Source organism: Epinephelus lanceolatus, chromosome 16 (assembly GCF_041903045.1).
Source record: "Epinephelus lanceolatus isolate andai-2023 chromosome 16, ASM4190304v1, whole genome shotgun sequence".
NCBI classification, from domain to species: Eukaryota; Metazoa; Chordata; class Actinopteri; order Perciformes; family Serranidae; genus Epinephelus; species Epinephelus lanceolatus.
The window spans coordinates 312521-326535 of NC_135749.1; the positions used below are offsets into that span (position 1 = coordinate 312521).

At 46.1% G+C, this 14015-nt stretch overlaps 2 protein-coding genes across 2 annotated transcripts; both read left to right on the forward strand.

Moving 5' to 3' along the window:
- The first annotated feature begins 202 nt into the window (after positions 1-202).
- Positions 203-6548, forward strand: dnai2b (dynein, axonemal, intermediate chain 2b). Its single transcript, XM_033637631.2, has 12 exons — positions 203-1079; positions 1184-1345; positions 2245-2366; positions 2444-2586; positions 2676-2789; positions 2869-3008; positions 3161-3283; positions 3374-3597; positions 3690-3825; positions 3909-4055; positions 4128-4352; positions 4495-6548. The coding sequence occupies exons 1-12, from the start codon at positions 897-899 to the stop codon at positions 4552-4554; spliced, it is 1779 nt and encodes a 592-aa protein (XP_033493522.1). The 5' UTR covers positions 203-896; the 3' UTR covers positions 4555-6548.
- Positions 6549-6609: 61 nt separating this feature from the next.
- Positions 6610-13989, forward strand: LOC117264016 (uncharacterized). Its single transcript, XM_078175789.1, has 2 exons — positions 6610-6901; positions 12865-13989. The coding sequence occupies exons 1-2, from the start codon at positions 6709-6711 to the stop codon at positions 13767-13769; spliced, it is 1098 nt and encodes a 365-aa protein (XP_078031915.1). The 5' UTR covers positions 6610-6708; the 3' UTR covers positions 13770-13989.
- Positions 13990-14015: the final 26 nt, after the last annotated feature.

Below are 14015 nucleotides of genomic sequence, written 5' to 3' on the forward strand. Positions count from 1 at the left end.
TAACCCCCCAGACTGAAGTACGACTAGCTAACAGGCTAACTCTCCAGACTGAACTACAACTAGCTAACACACTAACCCTCCAGACTGAACTACAACTAGCTAACAGGCTAACCCTCCAGACTGAACTACAACTAGCTAACAGGCTAACTGGACTTTATGGACCCTACACAGCAATGTTCATATACATTTTTTTTACACTGCATTACTGCACCCCCCCACCCCACCTTGTCTTCTTGCACACACTAAATATGCTCTGCTTATTATTATTATTATTATTATTATTATTATTATTATTATTATTACTATTATTATTATTTATTGCTGTTGTATTTGTTGTACCTTTCGCATGCCTAGTTTTTGAAATCTTTAATCTGACTCTTTCTCGTCTTGACTGCTGAAACACGGGAATTTCTCAACTGTGGGATCAATAAAGGTCTATTTTATCTTATTCAAAGAAACTAAAATGGCGCCGTTGCTTGGAGACAACAAACCAAACAGCGGCCGTCTCCCAGTGTCTTAGCCCGTAAACCAGCCGCTGTCTCCCGGTGTCTTAGCCCGTAAACCAGCCGCTGTCTCCCGGTGTCTTAGCCCGTAAACCAGGCGCTGTCTCCCGGTGTCTTAGCCCGTAAACCAGGCGCTGTCTCCCGGTGTCTTAGCCCGTAAACCAGCCGCTGTCTCCCGGTGTCTTAGCCCGTAAACCAGCCGCTGTCTCCCGGTGTCTTAGCCCGTAAACCAGCCGCTGTCTCCCGGTGTCTTAGCCCGTAAACCAGCCGCTGTCTCCCGGTGTCTTAGTCCGTAAACTAGCGGCCGTCGGTGTCTTACCCAGCCGCTGTCTCCCGGTGTCCTAGTCCGTAAACCAGCGGCCGTCTCCCGGTGTCTGAGTCCTGACTGACCGGATGGAGATCGTCCATGTGTACACGAAGCTCCGAGGTGAGTTCGGCCGACAGTGTCTCTTCTCAGACCGGCCTGCGGAGCTGCTGGTGGACGTCCCTCCGGACCCGAGTCTGACTCCGCTGTTCATCCAGAAGAACCCCCGAGACCAGGCGCTGCAGGCCGGCCAGGACATGTCGGAGCACACGGTGAGCTTCGGAACCACGTGACTAATACTGAAGTAATGAGGTACTGTAACTATAGTACATGACGATGTCACAGTGATGATGTCACAGTGATATGGGTTCTCCAGGTGAACACAGAGCGCTTTGAGTATGACAGCTGTGGGATCAACCATGTGGAGGGGGGGTGGCCCAAAGACGTGAACCCTCAGGAGATGGAACAGACCATCCGCTTCAGGAAGAAGGTGGAAAAGGACGAGAGCTACGTCAACAGCGTCCTGCAGCTGGGCAGCGTGAGGACAACCCACTTTACCTCTGTCCTCACTGTCCCACTTTACCATTGTCTCACTTTACCTCTGTCCACACTGTCCCACTTTACCATTGTCTCACTTTACCTCTGTCCACACTGTCCCACTTTACCTCTGTCCACACTGTCCCACTTTACCATTGTCTCACTTTACCTCTGTCCACACTGTCCCACTTTACCTCTGTCCACACTGTCCCACTTTACCTCTGTCCACACTGTCCCACTTTACCATTGTCTCACTTTACCTCTGTCCACACTGTCCCACTTTACCTCTGTCCTCACTGTCTTACTTTACCTGTCAACACTTTCTCACTTTACTTCTGTCCACACTGTCCCACTTAACCACTGTCTCACTATACCTCTGTCCTCACTGTCTTACTTTACCTGTCAACACTTTCTCACTTTACTTCTGTCCTCACTGTCCCACTTAACCACTGTCCCACTTTACCACTGTCTCACTTTACCTCTGTCCTCACTGTCCCACTTTACCACTGTCCCACTATACCTCTGTCCTCACTGTCTTACTTTACCTGTCAACACTTTCTCACTTTACTTCTGTCCACACTGTCCCACTTTACCACTGTCCCACTTTACCACTGTCTCACTTTACCACTGTCTCACTTTACTTCTGTCCACATTGTCCCACTTTACCTCTGTCCTCACTGTCCCATTTTACTTCTGTCCTCACTGTCTTACTTTACCTCTGTCCACACTGTCCCACTTTACCTCTGTCCACACTGTCTCACTTTACCTCTGTCCACACTGTCCCACTTTACCTCTGTCCACACTGTCTCACTTTACCTCTGTCCACACTGCTCCACTTTACCTCAGTGGGCGTGTCCATAGTTGAAGCTGCTGGTTGTGATGTCATTGCGTGATCCCCAGGTCATGGAGCACTGCATCAGACAGAACAACGCCGTGGACATCTACCAGGAGTACTTTGAGGACGAGGACGAGGTGGAGGACAACCAGGAGCCACCATCCGCCAAGACCATCAGCGTCTTCAGGTTCAGCAGAGGACAGGTACAGTGTGTAGGTCAGTGTCTGAATGCAGCAATCTGATTGGTCGGCTGTGTGTCCACAGAGATCCTAATGAGGTGAAGCGGACCGTCACTGGCTTGTCGTGGCACCCTGACGGCGGCAGGAAGTTGGCGGCAGCCTACTCCTGCCTCGAGTTCCAGAAAACGTCCAAAGACCTGAGCCTGGACTCATACATCTGGGACATCGGTGAGTGAGACAGGCAGAGGGACAGATGGACAGCAGCTGGACTTCAACCCACCACAGAGTCCACTTCATGGATCCATGTTCTGTTTCAGAGAACCCGAACAGACCCGAGATGTCTCTGAAGCCAGTGTCCCCGCTCGTCTGTCTCGACTACAACCCCAAAGACTCCCACACACTGGTGGGAGGCAGCTACAATGGACAGATCGGTGAGTTCAGGTCTGGACTGACGGACAATTGATGATGTCTCTGTCTGTCTTTATGAACCTGTGCTTGTGTTTGTTTCAGCGTACTGGGACACCCGGAGAGGAAGTCAGCCAGTGGAGACATCCTCTGTGGAGATGAGTCACCGAGACCCTGTCTACAAGATCATCTGGCTGCAGTCCAAAACCGGGACGGACACCTTTTCTACCTCCACCGACGGACAGGTACACCTAATAACACTGTTCCTGTGGTGGACTGTGACACTTTTTCTGTGGTGGACTGTAACATTGTTCCTGTGGTGGACTGTAACACTGTTCCTGTGACAGACAGATAGACTGATGGCAGACAGGTAAAGTGTCCCCTGTGTCTCTGTCAGGTTCTGTGGTGGGACGTCCGCCGGCTGACTGAACCCACAGAGCGTCTGGTTGTGGACCTGAGCAGGGACGGGAACCTGGACCGAGCTCTTGGAGCCGTGTCTCTGGAGTTTGAGTCCACCATGGTGAGTTTGTTTGTCTGTTTCTCAGTGTGTCTCTGTCCATCCTGTCTCTCAGTCTGTCTCTCAGTGTCTTCCTGTCCCCCATCTCTCCAGCCCACTAAGTTCATGGTGGGGACGGAGCAGGGCGTGGTGGTATCCTGTAACAGGAAGGCGAAGACGCCGGCAGAGAAGATCGTCTCCACATACGATGGACATCATGGACCCGTCTACGCTCTGCAGAGGAACCCATTCTTCCCCAAGAACTTCCTGACGGTGGGGGACTGGACAGCCCGCATCTGGTCTGAGGACATCAAGGAGTCATCCATCATGTGGACCAAGTAGGACACTTCTAAAGCAATTCCCTCTGAGTCCATTAAGAAGACTTCCTGTCTCTATTTAACCCTGTCCGTCTCTGTGGACTTTGTCTCAGGTACCAGATGTCCTACCTGATGGACGCCTGCTGGAGTCCCGTCAGACCATCCGTCTTCTTCACCGTCAAGATGGATGGCGTGTTGGATGTCTGGGACATCCTGTTCAAACAGAACGACCCCACGCTGAGTCTCAAGGTGCGTCCGTCTCACCTGTCCTAACTTCTTTGACACTACATCCTTGTCCCGTCTCACAATGATGATGTCATCTCTGTCCACAGGTGTGTGACGAGGCCCTGTACAGTCTCCGTCTCCAGGACAATGGGCGGTTAGTGGCATGTGGCTCTCAGCAGGGAGGAGCCACGCTGTTGGAGGTGTGCAGTGGACTGTCCACACTGCAGAGGAATGAGAAGAGTCTCCTGGCCGCCGTGAGACATTTGTTTGTTAGTTTGTTTGTTTGTTTGTGTGTTTGTTGGACGCACTAACGGACATGTCCACAGATGTTCGAGCGCGAGACGAAGCGGGAGAAGATCCTGGAGGCGCGTCAGAGGGAGATCCGCTTGAAGGAACGCAGCCGGTCGGAGCAGAGCCGAGAGGACGACGGGGGGCGGGAGGACGGAGACGACAGTCCGGATCAGCTGATCGCCAGAGCCGAGGACGAGTTCTATGCCGTCACGGAGGCAGAGCTAAGGAGGAGGAGGGACAGGGAGGAGCTAAAGAACCGGGTCAGAACTACTTCCTCTTTCCTTCTTTTAAATGTTCATTAATCAGAACCTGAATAAGAACCAGGATCAGAACCAGGAGAACATACAGTTAATAAAGAAAACACATCAGGAACAGAATCTTGTGTGATTGTGTTTCCATCAGGAGAAAGACGTCTGTGAAGAAAAGGAAGTGACAGAAGAACGTGGTGGAACGTCACCGTGAAGGAGAAGAACGTTTGTTCTGATGACATCTTCGCTGTCACTGTGTCACTGTCAATATGTTAGTTTAATGTGTTACCGTGTTAACATTAGCTCAAGATTCATGGTCATGTTAGTTCAATCAATCAATCAATCAATCCATCAATCAATCAATTTTATTTATAAAGCCCAATATCACAAATCACAATTTGCCTCACAGGGCTTTACAGCATACGACATCCCTCTGTCCTTAGGACCCTCACAGCTGATCAGGAAAAACTCCCCAAAAAAAACCCTTTAACGGGGAAAAAATACGGTAGAAACCTCAGGAAGAGCAACTGAGGAGGGATCCCTCTTCCAGGACGGACAGACGTGCAATAGATGTCGTACAGAACAGATCAGCATAATAAATTAACAGTAATCCGTATGACACAATGAGACAGAGAGAGAGAGAGAGAGAGAGACAGAGAGAGAGAGAGAGACAGAGAGAGAGAGAGAGAGAGAGAGAGAGAGAGAGAGAGAGGGAGAGAGAGAGAGAGAGAAGGAGAGAGAGAGAGAGAGAGAGAGAGGGAGAGAGAGAGAGAGAGAAGGAGAGAGAGAGAGAGAGAAGGAGAGAGAGAGAGAGAGAGAAGGAGAGAAGGAGAGAGAGAAGGAGAGAGAGAGAGAGAGAGAGAGAGAGAGAGAGACAGAGAGAGAGATGCAGGACAGACGGCAATGACAGTAGCTTACATCAAAGTTTGATGTGTCAGGATTCATGTTCATGTTAGTTTGATGTTTTAAGTTTAAGTTTATTTCCTTTATTAATCCCCTGAGGGGAAATTCAATGTTTTCACTCTTGCTTGTCAATTACACACAGGTCCGAAAGACACACACATGCACAAACAGGACCTATACATGCACAAAGTGGAGAGATGTCAGAGTGAGGGGGCTGCCATTGGTCAGGCGCCCCGAGCGGTTGGGGGGTTCAGTGCCTTGCTCAAGGGCAGGAGGTGAACTGGCACCTCTCCAGCCACCAGTCCACGCTCCATATTTGGTCCGGACGGGGACTCGAACAGGCGACCCTCCGGTTCCCAACCCAGCTGAGCTACTGCCGTGCTAACATTAGCTCAGACTTTATGTTCATGGTAATTTGATGTGTTAGCATGCTAACATTAGCTCAGGCTTCATGTTTATGTTAGTTTGATGTGTTAGCATGCTAACATTGGGTCAGGATTCACGTTCACTGTGTTATTTTGATGTGTTAGCATGCCATCATTAGCTCAAGCTTCATGTTCATCGTGTTAGTTTGATGTGATAGCATGCTAACATTAGCTCGGACTTCACGTTCACCGTGTTAGTTTAATGTGTTAGCATGCTACCATTAGCTCAGGATTCACGTTTACTGTGTTAGTTTGATGTGTTTGCATGCTAACATTAGCTCAGGCTTCATGTTTATGTTAGATTGATGTGTTAGCATGCTAACATTAGCTCAAGCTTCATGTTCGTGTTAGTTTGATGTGTTAGCATGCTATCATTAACTCAAGCTTCATGTTCACTGTGTTAGTTTGATGTGTTAGCATGCTAACCTTAGCTCAGGATTCACGTTCACCATGTTAGTCTGATGTGATAGTATGCTAACATTAGCTCAGGATTCATGTACACCATGTAGGTTTAATGTGTTAGCATGCTAACATTAGCTCATTAGCAGGTGTTTATTTGGCCAAGCAACGTGGCTTTGATTAAAGGTACACTTTACCCTTTGATTCGAAGTTTTCTTAAAAAATTGCGTAAAATAATAACAAAAGACAACCACTTAAATCTGGAAGTCCCGCCCCTCAGACAAAGTAAAAAACACAGGCCCCTCCTCTGTTTTTAAATTTTTTTGACATGCCCCCCAAAAAATAAGGAACAGCCCCTAACTTGATTCATGTTGTGTGGATCAGACTGTTATTTAGTGTTATATAATTATTAACAGGCTGAAATGTTTCTAGTTGTTGTTTAATTATAAATACATAAAAATAAATAAAACTCTATCATAACATCTTCAGTTTTCATTTGTTTTTGAGCTGGTGCTTTTATTGTGAAGGCCACCGGAAATCGTCGTGTTGCAGGAACAAAGCCTGCTCCGTTAGCACCGCTAGCTGTTAGCATCAGCAGCGTCCCGGTTCTGTTCCGGTGTGTCTCGTCTCTCGGTGTGAACATGTCCCGGGTCCAGAAGTTCCGGATCTTCGTCACTGAGCGGCTGAACGCGACGCTCGAGGAGATTCTGACGGTGTTTGAGAAAACCGTCGTTAAATATGAAGAAGAAGCGGCTCTATGTCAGGAAGTCATCTCCCGTCAGCACGCGCTGCTCTGCGCGCTCCACAAACCGCTCATGGACCAACCGACCGCAGGTGAGTTTGTTCGCACCTGAGTGACGTCAGTGTTACGGTACCGTTGTCATGTGAACCGGCAGCAGCAGCAGAACATGAGAACCCGGTGTGTGTCAGGCCTAGTCCACACGAGCACGGGTATGTTTAAAACCCAACTTACCTGATAAGAGACACTGTCTCTTATTAAACATAGGATTTCTGAATTTATCACATTAAATATAAACTCAGTTACACCCACACAAACGGTTTGGGAAGCTTTGAAAGCGGCAGGATAATCAGCTACTCGACAATTAAAAAGAAACAGAGTATTGCTAAGAAACACAATTTGCAGACATTATGTAAAGAGCTAGAAGGAAAACACATGGAGAACCCAGATGATCTGAGTTTGAAAAAAGTTATTTTTAGTTAAATCAGAACTTCAAACTATTATTCATAAGGAAACTGCATATTGTATAGATTACGGAGTAAATCCTTTGAATCGGGTGATAAAGCAGGCGAGATGTTAGACTGAAACAAATAGAGAATAGCCAAGCTATATCATCAATTAATAATAAAGATGGATCAGTTATCAGAGACCCAGAGGATATAAATGACAGATTCAGGGAGTATTATTCTGAATTATATACCTCAGAAGGTGAGACAAACATTTCTGAAATGGAAGCCTTTTTTACTGATTTAAATCTTCCCTCCATTGATGTGCATGAAATATCGGCTTTAGAAGTGCTCATTTCAGAAAAGGAGATCCAACAAGCTTTAAAAGCATTATCCTCTGGAAAAGCCCCTGGTGAAGATGGTTTTACTATGGAATATTATACATGTTTTCAAGGTGTGTTGTCTCCTCTTCTTTGTAAACTGTATGATGACATAGTAGAACATCAGGAGATGCCTTTATCCATGTGTCTTGCCAATATTTCACTATTGCCAAAATCTAGCAAAGATCTGTTGGAGACTACAAGTTGGCGTCCGGTAAGCATTCTCAACAATGACTACAAGACTTATGCCAAAATTTTGGCTATAAGGCTGTCTAAGGTTATACCCTCCTTAATCCATCTTGACCAGTCAGGTTTTGTTTGGGGCGATTATCATCAAACAACATGAGAAGACTCTACCATATTATTCATAAAGCAAGCTCTCTCTGTAGTCCAGCAGTAGCTGTATCACTGGACGCAGAGAAAGCTTTTGATCGGATAGAATGGCCATACCTCTTCTTTACTCTGTCTGAATTTGGCTTTGGTCCAAATCTTTTGAAATGGGTCAAATCACTATACAGTGGTGCCATGTCTTCTGTGAAAACCAGTGGTATTATGTCTAAACCTTTCTGCCTTACTCGCTCTACACGCCAGGGTTGTCCAGTCTCACCGTTACTTTTTATTTTAGCCCTAGAACCTCTGGCATCTGCCATACGCAACAATCCTAAAATTGTTGCCATAGAAATAGGAGGCTATAATTTTAAATCTAGTTTATATACAGGTGACGTTTTATTAACTTTAAGCAAACTTACACAGTCTATTCCAGAAGTGTTGAGCCTTATCAATTCCTTCAGCAGTTTTTCAGGCTATAAAATAAACTGGAGTAAAAGCGAGGCAATTCCTCTTAACCGCAACACATTTTCCTCAGACCTGGGAAATGCACCATTCTCGTGGAAAACGAATGGAATGAAATATTTGGGCATTAACATCATAGCTCCTATTTCAAAAATCTATGAATTAAACGCCCCAGACCTATTGAGGAAAATAAAAGACGATTTAAAGAGATGGTCCTCTTTACCTATGTCTCTATGGGAGAGAGCTGAGGTACTGAAGATGAACATTCTTCCAAGACTAGCATTCATTATATCAGCCCTACCCATGCAGTTTCTAACAAGCTGGTTTAAGGAATTGAAATTTTTGTTTTCATCCTTTTTGTGGAGCAATAAAAAACCTAGAATAAGCTTAAAGAAACTTTCAATGCCCAGACATCAGGGTGGACTGGCCGTGCCAGACATTTACCAATATTGCTTGGCTTTTAACACCAGATATACTATCACATGGGAATATGGTAACTCTAATATAACAGAAAGCTGGGAATGGGTTGAGGGTCAAATTATTGCTAGTCTAAATAATAAAATATCTTTGACATCTTTATGGTTTTATCCTAATACTCCAGCTGGGCTGGACAATCCTATTATCCATTACTCTTGTGGAATTATTAAATTGATCCATAAAAGGCTTAAAATTACAGGAACTGCTCTTCCCTCCTGCCTTCTTTGGCACAACCCCTTATTTTTGGCAGGAGGAAAACCACTAGTCAACACCATGTGGCAGAACTCTGGCATTAAACATCTAGAAGATATTAGTTAACATTCAGTAAACTAAAGGAACAATATAATTTAAACAACGCCTCCTTTTTGTTTTTTCAACAATTATTTTCCATAATTAAAGCCAAAATGTCTAAGGGGGTGCCAATGGCAACAGAAGGATATAGACAATGAACTACAGGATATTACAGTCAGGAAAGGTCAGGTCAAATATAAACTTTTGAGCCTACCCACAGATCAGGTTAAGTCATCAATACAACTTTGTTGGGAAAAAGATACGGGTGTCCCTCTTACCGCAGCCAAGTGGAAAAGAATATGGAATACATCAATAGTATCAAAGTTTGTCCGATACAGAATAATTCAATTAAAAACTTTGCATAGGGTATATATTACCCCTGTAAAATGTAACAAAATGGATGCTGCACTGACAGACAAATGCTGGCATGGCTGCGGTGGTAGAGGCACCCTGATGCACTGTCTGTGGGAATGTCCTGCAGTGTATTCCTTCTGGTCTGACGTAACAGCTGCTCTTTCAGAGACCTTCCAGGTTGATTTTCCTAAATGTCCTACATTTTGCATTTTAGGAAATAAAAAAGAGGGGTTATCTGCAATGGAAATTAAATATATAACACTCGGTTGTCTTGCTGCTAAAAGAAAAATTGTCATGAACTGGAAGATTCGAAGCCCATCTTGTTTTAGTCTAACCAGTCGGCTGGAAGAATTTATCGAGCTGGTCGGTATGGAAGGAGCAGCGGCTACATTAAACCAGTTAGATCCAGGCCTGGAGGGACTTTGGGACACGATAAGGTCTTACTTGAATTCTGATTGCATTATTAGTTCCAGGGAGTAAGTGGTTACATGTATGCAATTACTCTATCTAGTTCAGTAAAAAGCATTGATGCCCCCCCCCCCCCCCCCCCCACACACACACAATTTTTAAAAAAATCTGCGTCCATACAAGCGGTGTAATAAAAATACCTCCGTCCACATGACACCGCAAATTCCACTATCAAGCAATGTAATACACATGCCAAAGCAGTAGGTGGCGATATAACTCCTAACTGTAAGGCCATTGTAGCCAATCAGAAGGCAGTAAAACGTCATTACCGGAAAAACAACAACAAGCGTACTATTATGCAGCAGGAGCAGTCTCCGTAATAGCACACTCTTGTGCCTCAGTTGCTGGATGTGGTTGAGTAGCGTTAGTTGTATGATACAGCCACAAAGTGCTGATATGCTGCTAAATAGCAGCAGTATTTTGTTTAGGTCCATCCTCAAATCGTCTCTCGCACACACTGGATCGTGTAATAACACAGCTGTTTTCTGTTTACGTCGCACACTGTGATGTCATACAATGGAGACGAGACAAAGTAACTGTGGTTATCCTGTCCACACATGACTACTGACACCGGACTTTTCCAAAAAGTTCACCCTGGACTCCGGTTACAAATAACTCCGGTTACAGGGGCCCAAAACTGCGGTTACGTATGGATGAAAGGCCAAACCGTGAGAAAAGAGTCACGGTTATATAAATACCTGCATTGGTGTGGACAGCCTCTGAGTCACCTTGTTCTGAGGGGCAGGGGCGGAGCTACAGGGTGACGTCAGGGGGCCTCAGTGTAATGCTGTGATCCATTTACGTTGCTACGAGCGATCAGACTGAAGATGATGTCGTAAAATGTCGTAACTTCCTGTTTAAATTGGCGGTGTGCGTCCCGTTTGCGTTTGTACCATTTACGACCTAACGTAAACAAAGATGGATGCCTCCAAGAAGCCTTTATTATTAGCAACTAGACTGATTACAATTTTTTGGGCCGATTCCGATTTCATTTTTTTTTTCAAACCACTTTACAGCACCCAAGATACTGCAATATTTTCTATCTTTGCTTTATTAGAACATTTTAATGAAGATACAACCAGCATTTCAATAATCATCTCAAACAAACAAACAAACACACACAAACAGTGACACAGATTAAGAAATATTTTCCTTTTTGCTCAAATATAACTTCAGGTACAGTATTAAGATGAATAATTATAAAATAATAATTAGTGGAAAAGTCACACAGGTCTTTAGGATGCGGCCGCCAGTAAGCGTGTGGACATGCACCTCGTCAGTTTCAAGCGGCACAGTGTCCATGCTAACAGTTCATGCGTACTGACCATGCAAGGTGTCCATGCTAACTGACCATGCTAGCTGTCCATGCTAACTGACAATGCTGACTGACCATGCAAGGTGTCCATGCTAACTGACCATGCAAGGTGTCCATGTTAACTGACCATGCTAACAGTCCATGCTACCAGTCCATGCTAACTGACCATGCAAGGTGTCCATGCTAACTGACAATGCTGACTGACCATGCAAGGTGTCCATGCTAACTGACCATGCAAGGTGTCCATGTTAACTGACCATGCTAGCTATCCATGCTAACAGTCCATGCTAACTGACCATGCAAGGTGTCCATGCTAACTGACCATGCTAGCTGTCCATGTTAACTGACCATGCAAGGTGTCCATGCTAACTGACCATGCAAGGAGTCCATGTTAACTGACCATGCTAGCTATCCATGCTAACAGTCCATGCTAACTGACCATGCAAGGTGTCCATGCTAACTGACCATGCAAGGAGTCCATGTTAACTGACCATGCTAGCTATCCATGCTAACAGTCCATGCTAACAGTCCATGCTAGCTGTCCATGCTAGCAGTCCATGCTAACGGATCATGCTAACAGTCCATGCTAGCTGACCATGCTAACAGTCCATGCTAGCTGTCCATGCTAGCAGTCCATGCAAGGTGTCTATGCTAACTGACCATGCAAGGTGTCCATGCTAACTGCGCATGCTAGCTGTCCATGCTAACAGTCCATGCTAGCTGACCATGCTAACTGTCCATGCTAGCTGCCCATGCTAACTGTCCATGCTAGCCTGTCTCAGTTTGTGTCATCCACAATGGACAGCGGCATGAAAAGAGATGACACAGACGAGTAATTCAAATTTCAAAATAAACGTCAATCTGAAAGACGAGGACATTCATCTTTGGTTTCACTTTGCATCAATAAAGAGAGACGTCAGTTCATATCAGTGGATCAATACATCTCCCAGGACGTGCAGACTAGCTATCCATGCTAACAGTCCATGCTAACTGACCATGCAAGGTGTCCATGCTAACTGACCATGGTAACAGTCCATGCTAACTGAACATGCAAGGTGTCCATGCTAACTGGCCGTGCAAGGTGTCCATGCTAACGGACCATGCTAACAGTCCATGCTAGCTGCCCATGCTAGCTGACCATGCTAACAGTCCATGCTAGCTGACCATGCTAACAGTCCACGCTAACTGACCGTGCAAGGTGTCCATGCTAACGGACCATGCTAGCTGTCCATGCTAACAGTCCATGCTAGCTGACCATGCTAACTGTCCATGCTAGCCTGTCAGTCTCAGTTTGTGTCGTCCACGATGGGCAGCGGCATGAAAAGAGATGACACAGACGAGTAATTCAAATTTCAAAATAAACGTCAATCTGAAAGACGAGGACATTAATCTTTCACTTTGCATCAATAAAGAGAGACGTCAGTTCATATCAGTGGATCAATACATCTCCCAGGATGTACAGGTCAGGGTACAGTGTGGGGTCCTGGATCTGGATCTTGATCGTAGACTGATGAACTCCTCTGTGTGTGTTTCAGACGCCTTCACGCAGCAGCTGCTCAGCAGGAATGAGCAGCAGGACCAGGAGAACCCTGAAGAACCCGTCTGTGCTGAAGACCAGCTTCAGGTCCTGGACGAGACCGACATAATCCAGTTCACCTACAACCCCCGGAGACCAGGTGAGACTGCGGACCCTGCTGCTATCGGGACCGCCCGGCTGAAACCAGCAGGTCCAGATCAGGAGGTCCAGCTGGTCTCATCAGAGACCGAAGACAGCGACGACTACAGCAGAGACTCACCTGATCCTGGGTCTGCCTCGACCCGGCTCATCCCAAAGAGAATGCAAGGAGCGGGGTTCAGCTGCAGGGTCTGCAGCCGCACCTTCAAGGCCCGCCAGTTCTTGTTCCGCCACCTCAAGGCTCACCTGCAGGACGGTGAACACTTCGATGCCACAGAGAACATGAAGCTCCACGTCCAGACTCACCGCACTGCCCAGAAGCAGAAGAGGGAGCCTGAGAACCAGACCAAGACTAGTGCCCAGACCAGGAACCAGACCAGGACCAGAGAGAGGCGCCTCCACAAGCCCAGAACCAAAGTCCACGCCAGCGAGAAACTGCCGAGCTGTGATGACTGTGGGAAGACGTTCCTACAGGTGTGGAAGAAGAGGAGGCACAGGTGTGTCCTCACCAGGAAGAGCCACCGTGGCGAGGAAGGAGGAGACGTGACGAGGAAGAGTCGACAGAACGAGGAGGGAGGCGACGTGACCAAGAAGAGCCGCCGCAGCGAGGAAGGAGGAGACGTGACGAGGAAGAGCCGAGGCGTCGAGAAAGGAGGAGACGTGACGAGGAAGAGCCGAGGCGTCGAGAAAGGAGGAGACGTGATGAGGAAGAGTCGACAGAAGGAAGGAAAGTTAAATCTCAGACATCAAAAGTTTGAATCCTAAAAACTTTTTTGGAATATTTTGATAAAGTTTTGACTTTCAAAATAAAATTCAGGTTTTTCAAAATAAATTTTCAGGAGAATTTCAAGATGCAAAATTTTAAGACTTTTTTTTTTATTTTTTTACAGGAAACAGGAAGGAACTGTCTGTGTCATTTCCTGTCGTCACTGTAACTTTATTAGTTAAGATGTTTTTTGGTTTCTAATAAAACTTTATTGACAAACAGTCATGATTGTTATTAACAACAGA

Excerpts from the sequence above, each read along its gene's own strand:
- LOC117264016 (XM_078175789.1), top strand. The coding sequence starts at position 6,709 with ATGTCCCGGGTCCAGAAGTTCCGGATCTTCGTCACTGAGCGGCTGAAC. Across the intron at positions 6,902-12,864 it reads CATGGACCAACCGACCGCAG|ACGCCTTCACGCAGCAGCTG; the intron begins GTGAGTTTGTTC and ends TGTGTGTTTCAG.
- dnai2b (XM_033637631.2), top strand. The coding sequence starts at position 897 with ATGGAGATCGTCCATGTGTACACGAAGCTCCGAGGTGAGTTCGGCCGA. Across the intron at positions 2,367-2,443 it reads AAGACCATCAGCGTCTTCAG|AGATCCTAATGAGGTGAAGC; the intron begins GTTCAGCAGAGG and ends GTGTGTCCACAG. Across the intron at positions 2,790-2,868 it reads CAGCTACAATGGACAGATCG|CGTACTGGGACACCCGGAGA; the intron begins GTGAGTTCAGGT and ends TGTTTGTTTCAG.